This window comes from Suncus etruscus, chromosome 6, assembly GCF_024139225.1.
Source record: "Suncus etruscus isolate mSunEtr1 chromosome 6, mSunEtr1.pri.cur, whole genome shotgun sequence".
NCBI lineage: Eukaryota > Metazoa > Chordata > Mammalia > Eulipotyphla > Soricidae > Suncus > Suncus etruscus.
Genome location: NC_064853.1, coordinates 78,241,671 through 78,256,851, shown reverse-complemented (window position 1 = coordinate 78,256,851; position 15,181 = coordinate 78,241,671). Strand labels below are relative to the sequence as shown.

Here is a 15,181-nt window from a genome sequence, read left to right as displayed (position 1 = left end):
ATCTAGAAAAAAAAGGTCAACATAAGGTTAATTCCTCACGCTGAGTAACAATGGAGATTACAAAATTATCAGGGCAAAGTAATTTCTTCATAGATAAATTAATTTCTTCATAGACAAAGAAATGCAATAAAAACTCTGAATTGAGACACAAAAAAGAGACAGGCAAATGCTCATTAGGTGAAGTGACATTTTTATCTCTGTATATCAGGACTTTCTAGAAGGGGAAAGAATGCACTTCAGACAACTGAAGACAGATAATTGCTGTCAACAAAAATCTTTTTTGTTTTGATTTTGGTTTGTGTGCTTGCTTATTGTTCCTTTGATATGGATGTCTAATATAGTCAAAGAGATTTGTATTCAACTGAGCTTAAGGATAGCATTGACAGCATTTAACAGATTATAAATAAATGACATGGTCCTACAAGCCATGTCCCTTCAATGCACTGAGAGTGTGACAGGGGAAAACAGAGCTTGTATTACAGTGCATTAAGAGAGTAAGATTTTTATGATGAAACCGAACTTGTTCAGGACTGGGCACTAGCAGTTCCCATCTATCTCACAATTTCTATTAGCTACAACCCTGAAGTCAAGTGTGATTTTTCAACTACCTCTTCAGAGGTAATCAAATTCCAAAAATGTATTTCTCTTTTTCTAGATGGGGAAACAAGGCAGAAAGGGGCATATGATTTGGCTTAAGCCATGGGATAATTCATGTAACTATGGGGAGGAATCCAAGATTCACTTTGTCAGATTTCTGTTTTGCTGAAATTCTTGGTCTATCAGAACCTCTCCTATAGCCCTGACTTGAACATTAGCTGGTTTCTGAGAGCTTCCCACCCCCATTCTTGCACTATGCTAAAATCTATGCAATAGAAATTGCTATTGTGGCCAATATTAAGTGTTTAGGTGAATGACATTAAAAACACTCATATTATTACCATCATCACCAAAATACTTCCCAAATTCCTCAACTGAAACTCTTTCTCCAGGAAACAGTAATTTCCCATATCCTCCCTCCCTTTCCCCCCCCCCTCCCTGGAAAAATCACTTCTGAATGTTATTTTATCTCAAAAAGACAAGTTGGTTTTGAGTTGGCTTACAGACACCTAGCCAGCTCAGGTGTAGTTAGATGAAAGGAAAGAAGGTGGCAAATATATGTCAATTTGGAGCCCACAGAACTTGAAGGACTGTGTGTGCCTTATGTGTGCTTGTGTCTTTAAATGATTCTCCACCTACCAACCCGCCTCCTCCAGTTCTGCCACTGAGTTTTGCATTCTCCAGGTTTCCTCTGTGTGTGCCCGAGCCAGCATGTGCAACCTCATTTATAAATGCCCAAGCAGGTTTGTTGCTGTGGAGGTCACATTCTAAATTGAAAAATGTAAAGGGAACTTGTGTAAAGGTAAAGTTTGCTTTGGGTTTCAAAGAGCTGTCCCAAAGGTAGGCTGTGACGCTTCTTCTGGAAAAGCCTGACTGGTAGGATTCCTATAAAGGCTCAGCCCAAAGAGCCTGATCCCATCCCCTCACCAGCTTAAGCTTGCTATACTACTTCTGGAAGACATTGTGCTTGGTTCCATCATTTCATACAAATGGCCAATCCCGGAGGCGGTGATGTTTGCAATGGAAAACTTTATAATCACAAGAAACAGACGCACAACTCGCCCAGTGGAAACTGCACAAAGAATGGAATAGTGAAAGAAGCCCAGGTAAGAGGCAAAGCCACCCCCTTATCCTGAAGGATTCCAGCATTTCAATATTTCTGTGCAAAGTTGTTTGAAGTCATTTTAACTAACAACCTTTTATATAAGTTTTTTTTTTAATAATGAGCTAACTCTGCAGTTATTTGAAATGTTTAGTTACCAAAAACTTTTTTTAAGGGTTGGGGAAGGAGACAGAATTTTCTCACCCTCTAAGAGAGGGCATACAAAGTACGTGCTTGCAGGGGTGGAAGTAGGCGGGGGAGGCAGGTATGAGAAGAGACTATAGTAGTGTAGACCCAGACTTTCTAACTAAAAGTCAATTCATCTTGATATCAGAACGTGCTGCATTCATCTTGCTTCAGAAGAAGCAGGAAGTGAAAGTAAATGTTGCTGCTGGAATTCTGTGGCATACAAATTCTTTTCTTGAGAATTAATGAAACATTGTCCGTCATAGTTTAGTTGATTTGGGTACAGAGTGGTTCTTTGAAATTTGACATCACAGTATTTCCTTTTCAAGACACAAGAAAGAGTGACATGTTGTTACTCTTTGCACACAGGAACCAAACAGAGTTTGAAATCTTTTACCTTCAGTACTTAAGTTTTTTTTTCCCCTTTGGCTCCTGTTGTCACGGGATGTTTGACAGGACTGTACTTCAAAGGAGGAAGAACTTGAATAGTTCTCAGTTGATCTGAATAGGAAACCTCAGTTTTTGAGGTACTGGTGAATAAAAGAAGCTGAATTCATACATGATACCACAGCCTAATTTTCAAAGCAGCTAGTTGAATTCACCTGTTGCAGAAACAGCTCAGCATCACCAAACAGGAAGCTCAACTCTTGGGAAATGAGAAGCTGGGCAGGGAACTCCATGTTGTTCTTCCTTACTCATCCATCTTTGGAGAACCAACAACTGCTTAGAGAAAAGGGCAGATTGTTGTTCTAAGATCAGAAGATGGGAAGAGCTGGCTGAGAGCCAGTCTAAATGCTCAGTACATTAAGTGTGTTTTCAGCTCAAGTAAGTGGTATGGTGCTCAGGACCTTAAATTTGTAAGTGACAGCGGAGAGATAAATGGCTTGCTTTCCTGAATATGAGTTTATGCTCTAGTTACTTTGAGATACTGTTTATGGGTTATCTCTATTATAATCAAACTGTGGCCTAATCAAGTTTAATCAAGCAATACAATGAAATATTATAAGAAAACAAAGTTTCTTAATAAAGATTTTCTCAATAAACAAAGATATTTCCTAGATAATTCCTAGATAAATGAAGTTTATCTACTTTGATAAAGGAGAAAACAAGAGTATTTAAAGTTAGATATCAGTGTTGTCATTTACGCTCTGCATTCAGACAGGTGAAAAGACAGGAACCATGAGGAAATTTTTTGTATATTTTTATTAAAAAATTTAAATTCTGTGTTGCAGAAGACATCAGGAAGAATTGATTAAAATCAAAAATGTAATTGAATTAAAATATTCATTTATAATAGCATCAGAAACATGAGGAACTTGAGAATAAAAGTAAAATAGGTAATGTCAAAATTATCTTAATGAGAAAATTAAAATGCTATAGAGAAAAAAATGCTGTTGAGAGACATACAGTTAACTATATTAAATAAAATAAGATATAATACGATGGGTAAAAAAATTCAAGATAATAAATAAAGTTAATTCTACCTAAATCAATGCATACATATCATGTGAACCTTGTAATTAAAATTATTTTGTTTTTTTTAAACTTGAGAAATGAATTTTAAATTAATTTAGAAAATTTAAAGGAAGAGCAGATAACTAAAAATATAAAAACTAATAAGTATCTAGCACTACAATATTAAGCTGTTTTTGCATTAGCATGTAAGCAAAGATAAATTTTATATGATTCTGAAATTAATTTATAAGAATATTGGAAAATATACTTTAAAATATTAATTATAGATTATAAGAAAATAGCATAATTATTCAAGTCATAAAAGATTTGGAATTTGACAATATAAAAACTGAACTTTTATTTCTGTAGGACAAATATAAAATAGACACATACTATAGAATGCATAAATGGCCAAGGAAATATTTGTAGCATATATCATAGAATGCAAGTTTCTTGTAAAACAAGAACTTTTAGGAATACAGAAATTCCCAAAACCATAGGGGGGAAAAATCAAAAGATATGAAGGTCATGAATAGAAATACAAATGTAAAGTAAAAGAAAGTAAGGAACTAAAGAAAGGGAAGAAAAAATATGCTAGAATTAATTTCATTTAGAAAGGAAATACAAGTCTGTTTTCTTAGATTTTTACTTAATTCGTCAAAATCAAATTAAACTTAGTTTAAATAGTCTGGTTATTTTATTTAGTTTAATAAGAATTTAATAAGAATAATGAAATGGTTCATTAATAACATTTTAGAAGCTGTAAAATGTCACTTTTTTCTTCTATATATGTAATTTGTTTTTATTTTTATAATATTATTGCCAAATGGTTATTATTAGCTATGTTTATATGGATAAGAAAATAGAACTTACTCATGTCATCAGCCAGAAAAAAATATTTACATTAAAAATTAAAAGCAAGAAACTTGAAATCATAGGATATATACTAAACCCTTTAGCCCAGGGGTCTCAAACTCAATTTACCTGGGGGCCACAGAAGGCAAAGTCGGAGTGATCCTTGAGTGCAAAGTCAGTAGTAAGCCTTGAACATTGGGTGTGTGACCCAAACAACTAAAACAAAACAAAACAAAAAAGGATTCCTCTAGGGCAGGTCCACAAAATGTTGTACAGAAGGCCGTTTGCGGCCCGCAGGTCGCGAGTTTGAGACCCCTGCAAGTTTAGCCCAACTCTATAAGTACACCACACTTTCTTGGACCCTGAAGTATCATTTGCTTTCTGTTAAAATAAACAGACAAGCCATTATTTCTATTTATTTATTTATTTATTTATTCATTTATTTATTTATTTATTTTTGGTTTTTCAGCCACACCTGTGACACTAAAGGGTTACTCCTGGCTCTTCACTCAGAAATCGCTCCTGGCTTGGGGGATCATGTGGGATGCCAAGGGATCAAACTGTTCTATCCTAGGCTAGCACTTGTTCCAGCCCCACAAGCTATTATTTCTAAATTGAACATGATAGATAATGGAAGACTACTCAACTATAAAAACTGATGAAAATTTGTTATTTTCAACAGTATAGATAGTCCTTAAATGCTAATAATTAAGTGATATAAAAAAGGCAAACATTCTATAATTCCATTTAGACATGGGATATAAAAAAAGTCAAGCAAAGAAAGTTAGAAAAGGAGGGGTGAGTGGGCACAGTGGTGGGATTCTTGCTGACCCAGATTGGTGGCTTTATTTTTTTGTTTGGTTTTGATATATGGACTATATTTAGTCATGCACAAGAATGATTCCTGGCTCTGCACTCAGGGATTACTCCTTGCAGTATTTGGGGGCACATATGGTTGTTTGGGACTAAGCCCGGGTCAGCCAAGTAAAAATGAAGCACCCTGGCCACTGTACCATCTCTATGACCCCTCAGTTTCATAAGAAAAATCTAGTATCAATTATTAAGCAATTTAGTGTCACTTTTGTTGTTGTTATTTAGGTGGAAGCACATCTAGAGGTAATCAAGGATTTCTGGGCCTAGGCTCTATGCTCAGAAATCACTTCTACAGGTGGAGTTGGGGTAAGGAAACCATTTCAGATACTGAGGATTAAAACCAGGTAGTCTTTATAAAAGGAAGTTTCTCTACCTCTGTATTATGCTGTACTCATGTGCCCTACTTGCTGTATTATGGTGTCACTTAAAATTCCAAACAGTACTAAACTATCACATACTGGAATTTTCACTAAACATGACCCACTCATTAATTATATCCATGCTCATTCAAACTCCTTCGTTCATGCTTCAATTTAAAAAGCTCTGAAAGAAAATTGGCTTGATGTTGACTCTGAGACTTAGGCCCTAAGACTGAGCACCAGATTAATTTTTATAGATAAATCCTAGATTTCGTCAAGGTCACATGACTATGCTGAATAGTTCATTCATTTAGAACAAATCCTGATTTCTTAAATATGAGAAGTAGCAATTGAAGGAGACATCAAATTTCTTTCAAATATTTTCCATTGAGTATTAAAAATCTATTCCACTTCCTTTACAATCAGAGCTGAACCTAATTACTTACTTGACCAATTCAGAATGTGACAAAAAATATATATAGGATTTGGAAAAATAAGATTCAAAAAGACTTTGAAACCAGTCCTCACTTGTTTGCAAGAAGCCCTTACTTGACCTAATGAAAAGTTTAAGTTGAAAATACCTAGTACCTATGCTGTGCTGTGTAAGACCCAGTGACAATTTGTAAACTTCCAGTATGGAGCTACTTCAGCCTAAGGGCCTAATTCATAGAAATACATTGTCCACTGGCTTTAGACCCAGATTGTAGATTGCTAAGCAAACAAATAATTTTTAAGTATAGTGGAGGATAAGTAAATACAGATTGTACTTTTTTAAACCCTCAAAAAGTCATTCTGTAATCTAACTTTAGAACCATTGTTAGCATTAATATTTTCTTTTTGTTTGTTTGTTTGACTTGGGGTCACATCCAGTAGTACCTGTGACCTCTACCTGTTCTGTGCTTGATGGTTGCTCCTGGCATTGCTCAGAGGGCTTGGAGTGCTGAAAATTAAGCAAAGGAGTAGACTCAAACCTGTATTCCCAGCCCAGCCCATTGAGGCTAGTGAACCATGGAGGACTGTGCATTTTGAAAGCATCAAGTTTTTTTGCTAGTATTTTGGTTACTCTTTGCTTCCAATCTTTGTTAAAGTTGTCTTTCCCTAAAATGAAGCTTTATGAGGGGGATATTTTTTGGCATTAACTTAAGATCACAGGCTTCTGATGAATATCACTAATATCAAAATTAGTGAACTTTAATATTAGAAATTAAAACTTTTAATTGAATGCTGCCAAATCTAAACAGAATTATTTTTTTTACATATTACAAAAACATTGTAAACATAGCTCAGAGTAATATTCAGAATTGTTTCTCACAATTACCTTTATCTCTCAGAGTGGCATCTGCATTCTCTTCCTCTCAAGAATTTTTTCTTTAGTATCTTTTGGTTTTAAAGGAAGCAGTAATCAAAAATAAAGAAGGCCAGCTACCAACCTTAGGAAGTAGAAAGGTTTAGCTGAACACATTTAATGTTGCCACTGGAGAAAAAAATATCATATCAAAAGGAAATTATAGGTAATAATTTTTGAAAGAACCTAGAAATCCAAATGAGGTAGAGAAAGAGGTAAAAGAACACATGGTTTTGAATTTTTGTTATTTATTTATTTATTTTCTTTTTATAATTCCTTTATTTAAACACCGTGATTACAAACATAATTGTTGTTGGGTTTCAGTCATAACAAGAAACACCCCCTTCAGCGTGCAACTTTCCCATCACCAATGCCCCCATCTCTTCCCTCCTCAACCCCCTACTGTACTCAAGACAGGCTTCCTACATCCCTCATTCACTGACATTGTTATGATAGTTCTCAGCATAGTTATCTCTCTTAACGGGTCCCCTGTTTGGGACATCAGGCGGGGAAAATCCACGAAACTATGCCTGCCCAGTGGGGCCCAACTGTGAAAAACTGAGTGCTACCTGTGTATGTCTGTCTACTGTCCTCTTGCGTGAAACTCTTGGGAGTGGGGCGAAAAGAGGCTCCAGAAAACTCGCTCTCCCAGAGGCTATTTATTTATTTTTAATTATCTTTATTTAAACACCATGATTACAAATATGATTGTAGCTGTATGGTTTCAGTCATGAAAAGAACACCCCCTTTCACCAGTGCAACATTCCCACCACCAATGTCCCAAATTTCCCTCCTCCCCATCCCACCCACACCTGTAGTTTAGACAGACTTTCTACTTCCCTCATTCATTCATATTGTTAGGATAGTTCTCGAATGTAGTTATTTCTCTAACTGCACTCATCACTCTTTGTGGTGAGCTTCATGTTTTCACATGTACTTTTAGAAAGAAGGATTCAGAGAGTTTGCAACCTAGAAATTTAGACTTTAAATTCTTTAAAAGCAGTAGATGAGTTTACATTTTCACTTACCTGAGATGACATGCTAATATGATGTGAAGGTTTGAAGAACAGTTATAACTGCCCTTATATAGTTCTAGATTCCCATAACTACTCAGATTCCCCTGACTTCAAATGTGAGGCTCCAAATGATTCATCAAAATAGCAGAACCAAAACTATTTTATTGGACAAGCCTCATCTTTAGACTTCATAAGAAGTAACAGAATCAATTTGTTACACAGTGCACTTATAAAACCTGGTAGCAATTATTGTGTCTAGATAATATATAACAAGGCCTTCAAAAATTATCCAGAATATTATGGGTGTATGCATCATGATTATTTTTATAACTATATGTTTTATTTCTTTCTCTGACATGTAAATGTAGCCTTTTAAAGGTCAAGGGTTTATTGAGATGTTGGTGGTAGATTTAGATAGAATCCATAATCACAATTTAATGTGTATAATCACAATTATGTATACCCAAACTTTTTTTAATTTCCAAACTTTTTTAATGCCATTAGTAATTAAGTCACGTTTATCCTCAAAACCAAACACATTCCAAAAAAAAGGATCAACTTTTATAAATAAAATAGGGTAATGAATTTACCTATCCATCAAAGAGAAACAGCAAACAACCATTTCCCAAAATAACTCAGTTCACTACCCATTACCTGGTCTGTAATTTATTTTCATTAAAATGTATATTAGAAATGTGAATTCTATAACATATTTATTTTACTATAAAAATCTCTCCTTTAGTCTTCCAAGCTCTTGGAATAAAATTGAATTCCAGGTAAGCAAAGCAATAGAACAGCAGTAGGGCACATGCATTTCAAACAGCCAGCCAAGCTTTGAACCTGGCACATGTATGATTCCCAAGCATTGTCAGGAGCAACCCCTTAGCACAGAGCTAGGTCTAAAGTCTGAGCAATGCCAGGTGGCCCAAATTTCCCACCCCCCCAACAATAACCCTGAAGTCAACATCCAAAGGTATAATTGTTTATGTGTGTGAGCCATTTTTCCTTAGGCAATGATGAAAACTAAATGATACAGCTAGCATAGCTTGCTTCCCATTAACTATCATATAGATATATATAATGTATTTTAGTTACATTATAAGTTATTGCTATTAAAATTAGCCTTTATCTATTTCTTGTCCATTGCTATTATGAGTGTACAATATAATGTTTGACATAATAATTACTCAGTAAATAATCATTTTAAATCCCATTATTTTTTTCTCCCAACAATATCTTCTCAGTCCTCAATTTAATTTGAACTATCAGCAGTATTTAACATAAGAAATCATTTTCTTCTGATGTTTTGTTTTGGGGAGGAGGGGATTACACCTGATAATGCTCAAGACTTATTTTTGAATAATATGTACACAGGGATCATTTATGGTGAGCATAAAGGAATTTACATGATGGCATAAATTGAGCCCAGGTTGGCCACATATACTATCTTAACCACTGTATTATCTCTCTAGCTCCATGAATATATTTTCAAATGTTCTTACTCTGATTCTTCAATCTCTGTCCTCCTTTCCATCACCACCACCAACATTGTTCTTAAAACAGAAGACTTCAAAGTATATATTCCCTTATTAATAAATTGGCAGCTTCTCTAATTTTATTAGAGAATATAGATTATATTTACTCTTGGAAAAATGAGTAGGCAATTTAGTATTTCCTGATAGCTGTGATTTTATATTGATATATTGATATTATGTATACTCTAAGCTTGGAATTAGGAAACATTCATTAAATAAGTGTAATTTCTTACAGGATATAAAAATAGAAATTAAATATTATTGAACCAACTTAATACTGCTTAGTGTGAAATACAATTTTCTTGGATTAAAGGGAAAATTAGTACCTCAGGGTCTATAAGTCTACCATTTAGTTTGAACAAAGCCCTAAGTTATTAGGGCTGAATGACCAAGACAATTCAGTAGAATCTATTTTCCTATCTGTGAAGTAATGATTTTACTTTTCATTTAACAAATTTTTGTATAGTGATACATAACAAAGACTTAATGTAAAACACCATTTTTGGACCTTACAACTATCCTTTGATTTAATGCTATTTTAGTTCATTTCCAATTATAATATCTGCTGGTGCAGAACTTCATCAGGTACTGGAGTATTTGAGAAGGGATTTGTAGGTGACCAAGGATGCAACAAGCAGTTCTCAGTGGACCACATAGAAACAAATTTTACACATTCCAGATATCAGCTTTACCCCTCTAAGCCATATTCCTGGGACCAAGCTTTCTTTTTTGTAGCTGTGTCTAGTGATCCAGCAAAAGTTAAGTACGTTTTCATATGTTTTTTTACTTTTTTTTTTTTGTATTTTTGGGAGGGGGGCCATATCCAGTAGTGCTTAGGGGTTACTCCTAGATCTGCACTTAGAAATCACTCCTGCCATGCTCAGGAGACCATATGGGATGCCAAAACAAGGTCCTTAATCTTCCCTCAAATACTTGAATGATGATAACAAAATGAATCTCAGAGCATCATGCTATCTAATTCTCTAAATCTTAGTGACACACTTCTCATCATGAATGTAAGACTCAAAAAGATGCCCAAGATGTCAACATTGTCAATCTGGGGCAAACACACCATTGTCCATTCTCAGTATCTAGAGTCTCTAGACAACATTGCCTTTCACATCATAGAACCAAAATTAAAACCCTTAAGTAGCCTTACAATAATGTATTTTTGGTCAATCATTACAAATAATTGGAGCATCTGGAAAAAAATGGCCTAATGAAGTATCAGTTGAAATACTCGATAGTTTTATATAAGAGGAGCCAACATTTTTGCTAAAAGGATCATGTTTCTCATTGATCAACTATAACAAGGTCACATCAAGTGCTTATAGACAGAAACAAGTACTCCACATGTTTCTATGAGAAAAATGAGTTAGTCTAAAATAAACAGGTTATAGAAATGAGTTTTTGTTACTTATAAGTATTTATTTGAATGATTCATCTGTTATTTAGGTCTCAAAATTTATCTGATTTAAGAAAATGCCTGGGGGAAGGGCAGAGCCTTAGTACAACTTTTGGAGTGCTTTCCTTGCATAGATCTCTGGGATCTTATATGGTCCCCCCAAACTTACCAAGAGTGATCCCTGAGCACAGAGCCCCTATTAATATATGATTACCACTGAGTGTGGCCTAAAAGGAGAGGAGAGAAAGAAAAGAGAGAGAGAATTTGTTTATATCCTGGTCAGTAATATAAGAACAAGAGAGTGTGTACTAATCTTAAAAGGTGAACAAGCTATAGGCTCTCCAGATAGTCTTGGCATGCATTAGGTAATGGGGAGAGGAAGATAAAATAAGAAGGATGGTTTGAGCATCCATCCATAATTCAAATCCAAATAAACAAATAGGGAAAGAATAACAACTGATTCATGAATAAGTTCCTCTCTGGGTAGAAGAATTGTATGTGTGTGTCTCTGTGTGTGTTGTTTTGCTCTGTTTTCACAGAAAGTGTTAGTTGGTTTTCACCTTTAGAACCTCAGCATCAATAATTTGTAAGAAAATAAACTGAATTTTATTTAAGACTAAAAAAACCATCCTACGTAATCTAAGTTAAGTCTACTGAGTTCAGTCAGATACTTCTCTGTAGAACACTTTGTATGCTTCCAGCAGCCCCACCCTTAATTCCAGTCACCTATGAGTCAACCAGCTGCCTGGCATATTAATGAAACCACAGTTGCACACCTCACCACCATGTCAAAGCACACATCAGTTTTGAGTTTCTTCCCTCACCATTTAGAAGTTTCACTTTGCTTTTTATTAGTAATCAAAAAAAAAAAAAAAAAGAAAGAAAGAAAAGAAAACCAGCTTCAATAGAGCATGTCTGTTTCATTGAATCATTCAACAATAGATATTGGAAAAACTTGAAAATTATCAACCACACAATCACAAATCACTGTGTATCACACTAGTATTTGTGAACTTTGGGTTTCACAAATATTAGTTCTTCACACAATCTACAGGGGACCATTTTGAAAATATGGATCATATCTGATTTTTTTGTTTAAAATTTGACCAGAGGCCAGAAAAACAATACAGTAGTAGGGTTTGAATGCATGCACTCAATGAGGATTCTATCCCAGGAATTGAGCCATATGATTCCCAGAGCCTCATCAGGAGTGATGGGGTGGGGAGGAGAGAAGGTGAAGGGAGGAGAGGTGAGAAGAGGAGAGGAGAGGAGAGGAAGAAAGGGGAGAAGAGGAGAGGAAAGGAGGAGAGGGAAGTAGAGAAGAGAGGAGGGGAGGGGGGAGAAAGAGAGGGGACAAGAGGAAGGGAGAGAAGGGGAAGGGAGAAATGGGGAGGGGAGGAGAGGGGAAAGAAGAAAGGAGACAATAGAAAACGAAGTTTGCGGGGCCGGAGAGATAGCATGGAGGTAAGGCGTTTGCCTTTCATGCAGAAGGTCATCGGTTCGAATCCCGGCGCCCCATATGGTCCCCTGTGCCTGCCAGGAGCAATTTCTGAGCCTGGAGCCAGGAATGACCCCTGAGCACTGCCAGGTGTGACCCAAAAACCAAAAAAAAAAAAAAAAAAAAAAAAAAAGAAAACGAAGTTTGCAAGGGGTTTTGAGAGAAAGAGATCACTGTGAGAGAACTGGGAGGACTCCTGTAGCTCCTTGGCCATGCTGCTATTTTTCAGAGCACAGGGAAAGAGAAGGCGGAGCAAGGTGCATCTGGCTGATGCTGTTTATGCTGCATTTTAGGCTAGCGGCCTGGGCCGGGCTTCTGGCCCCCAAGCACTTCCCCCTGGTGTTTTTCTGGTCCCTCCCCCTTCAAATTGCCAGGCTTTTCCTTTAATATGTTGTCAGTTGATCATTACAGGGAAGCATGTCTCAGTTCGTTGGCATTAAAGGGGGCACGATATCACCACTTAAAGTTGCACTAACAGTAACCTCCTTAGATACATTAACACCTGTTAATATCAAGATTGCAAGTCTATTATTTCAGCTTGGGTAAAACTCTACCTAATATCGCAGTCTACGCATTCAATAACCAAATACTTATGGGATTTCTACTATCTAATTATATTGAAAAATAAATGATGGAGTTCACCTTCTGGAATTTAGTTGTGACTATCTTTAATCCAGAAAATATTGTCCCCTGCCACATAACGCTCCTTTACATATTCTGTCATTTCCCTATGATGTAAATATTGTATTTGTTTAATTCTTAATAATTGCTCAAATCATATTTTAAACATTTTACTATATGAGGAGTTTCTCTTTTTCTGATCTAGGTCAAATCCTTATCCTATCTGTTCTGTAATATCTCTTATTTATCATATCTCCCTTTTCTAAGTACTTATTTGGCAGATGCCAAACATTCTGGAGAGGACCAGTTGGCACATAATTTTGGGCTCTGTGAGCTATATAGTCTCACCACTCAACTTTGCCATTAGATTGTGAGGGTAGGCGTAAGTTAATAAGTTAATTACTTCACCTAACAAATAGGTGAAGTGTTATATATATAGTACAACTATTTACAGTAGCATACTGGGCCATATCTGGCTGGAGCACCACAATTCAACAATCTCTAGAGAGTAGAACTTCCTGCAGTGATGGAAATGTATGTTCTGTTTTGTCAGGCTACATCATTCACATATTTTTGTGTATGTGAAATGTGGCCAGGGCAGTTAATGCTCTATATCTCTAAGTTAACTTAATGTTGAATAAATTTAAGGACTCAGGCAAATGTTACTGGTGCTTGCACTATTAGATATCACACATGTAAACCATGAGTGGCTTGAGGTCAAATTCCCTGTCCCTCTTGATCATTAAAATCTTAGCTAGATCTATCTAGCACAGCAGTTGGAACAGAACAGATTTAATGTGTATATTTTCAATGAACAAGTGAAAAATACATAAATATAGAATATCATTAAACATGTTTGCTTCTTTTTTTCCACACACACCTTGCTGTGCTCAGGGCTTACTCCTGGCTCTGTGCCCACAAATCACTCTAGTACTTAGAGGACAATACAGGGCAAGTCTCTGGTTCCCATGTCCATTTTATTTATGATATATGACAAAATCTGTCATGTTTTAAAATATGGCTTCAAATTTTCTTTTGTTTTATACTGTTACTGAGTTGAGAAATTCAAATTAATCCTGCCTTTTCCAGATCACTAAACTTGATGATAATCTTAATTTAAGTGATGATCATCTTAGTTTGTTATAGCTATTTACTGCATACCTCTTAATAATATAATGAAAATAAGTGAGATTATGGCCACAAATTCTCTGATCACTTCAGAGGCAAGAATAGCTTTTACTTGGGACCTGACAACTGATTAAGAAGACAATAGATGGTAGTTATTTTTAATGACTTTTAACCATTAAACTAGGTTTTCTCTAGTTTATCAGGATAATTTAATACAGTTCTGTGTTTCTCAAGTGAGCTAGCAGGTTGTAAAGATCACAGGAATGAAAATCTCTACGATGGTGAAGGACAGCCATTTTATCCAAAGTTGGATTCCATCCTACTGAATTTAAAGTTTCTATTTCATATATCATCCCAGAATGGATGTTGGAATTCTATAAAACCTTTTGCCTTTATTTAATCATGTAGTGTTGGTAAGAGGCCATCCCACTAATACTTCTTTATTTCACTGATGTTTGAAACAAAATGTTCCCTTACTCTGCATAGTCCAATGTAATTCTTGTAGCCTCTTGTCTTCACACCTGGAACCTAGACATCATCCATTCCAGGTCTTATTCCTCTAGGGTTCACATATCAAAATAGTCTCCACGTTTGTCTTCCCAAACTTTCCTAGTCAATCATGACTTTCTCTTTCATCAACCCAACAGCAGTGATGAATAGCTCTCTTACTGCCATTTAAAGTTCTCAAAAAAAAATCTTTTGTTTTCTATTTTAAAATTCTTCCTTTTCTCTGAACCCTTTATTTCCCAATCAGCATGAAGTCATAGTATGTTGCCCTGACTTACTAACTTATATTTTGTGTAGTGAAGAGAATGACAAAGACTATGGTAAACAAGGATAGCTTCTCATGAACTAAATTTGTTTATTTCTAGAAATAAAGAAATGGAGTCTTGGAATCACTAATACTTAAAGAATATAGCTCCTCAAAATATTTCTCTTAGGAACTAGAAAATAGAAATGTGCTTAGTACTAGGTGAAACCATCAAGATTACAAGTCTAGCACCATATTGTCCTTTGGATATCTAAGTGTAGCATGGGAGACCCAAAAATAGTTTCCCCACATTATTCTCTGACCTACAGGGTCTGGGTATCACTCACTCCTCAGGTCCTTCCTTGCATTGAAACTGATCCAGTTGACTAAGAATTACCAGCCTCCCCCTGGAACCTCTTGAGCACCATTTGGGAGACTACCATAACTTTTTAAAT

The 15,181-nt window shown here is 35.6% G+C and overlaps 1 protein-coding gene across 1 annotated transcript in view; it reads left to right on the top strand.

Annotated features, from left to right (window-relative positions):
* Positions 1-1,557: 1,557 nt before the first annotated feature.
* SPTLC3 (serine palmitoyltransferase long chain base subunit 3) overlaps positions 1,558-15,181 on the top strand; it is a 154,876-nt gene continuing 141,252 nt past the window's right edge. Inside the window, exon 1 of the mRNA XM_049774338.1 lies at positions 1,558-1,703. Coding sequence (XP_049630295.1) covers positions 1,587-1,703 — 117 coding nt within the window. The 5' untranslated portion in view covers positions 1,558-1,586. The remainder of the gene's footprint in view (positions 1,704-15,181) is intronic.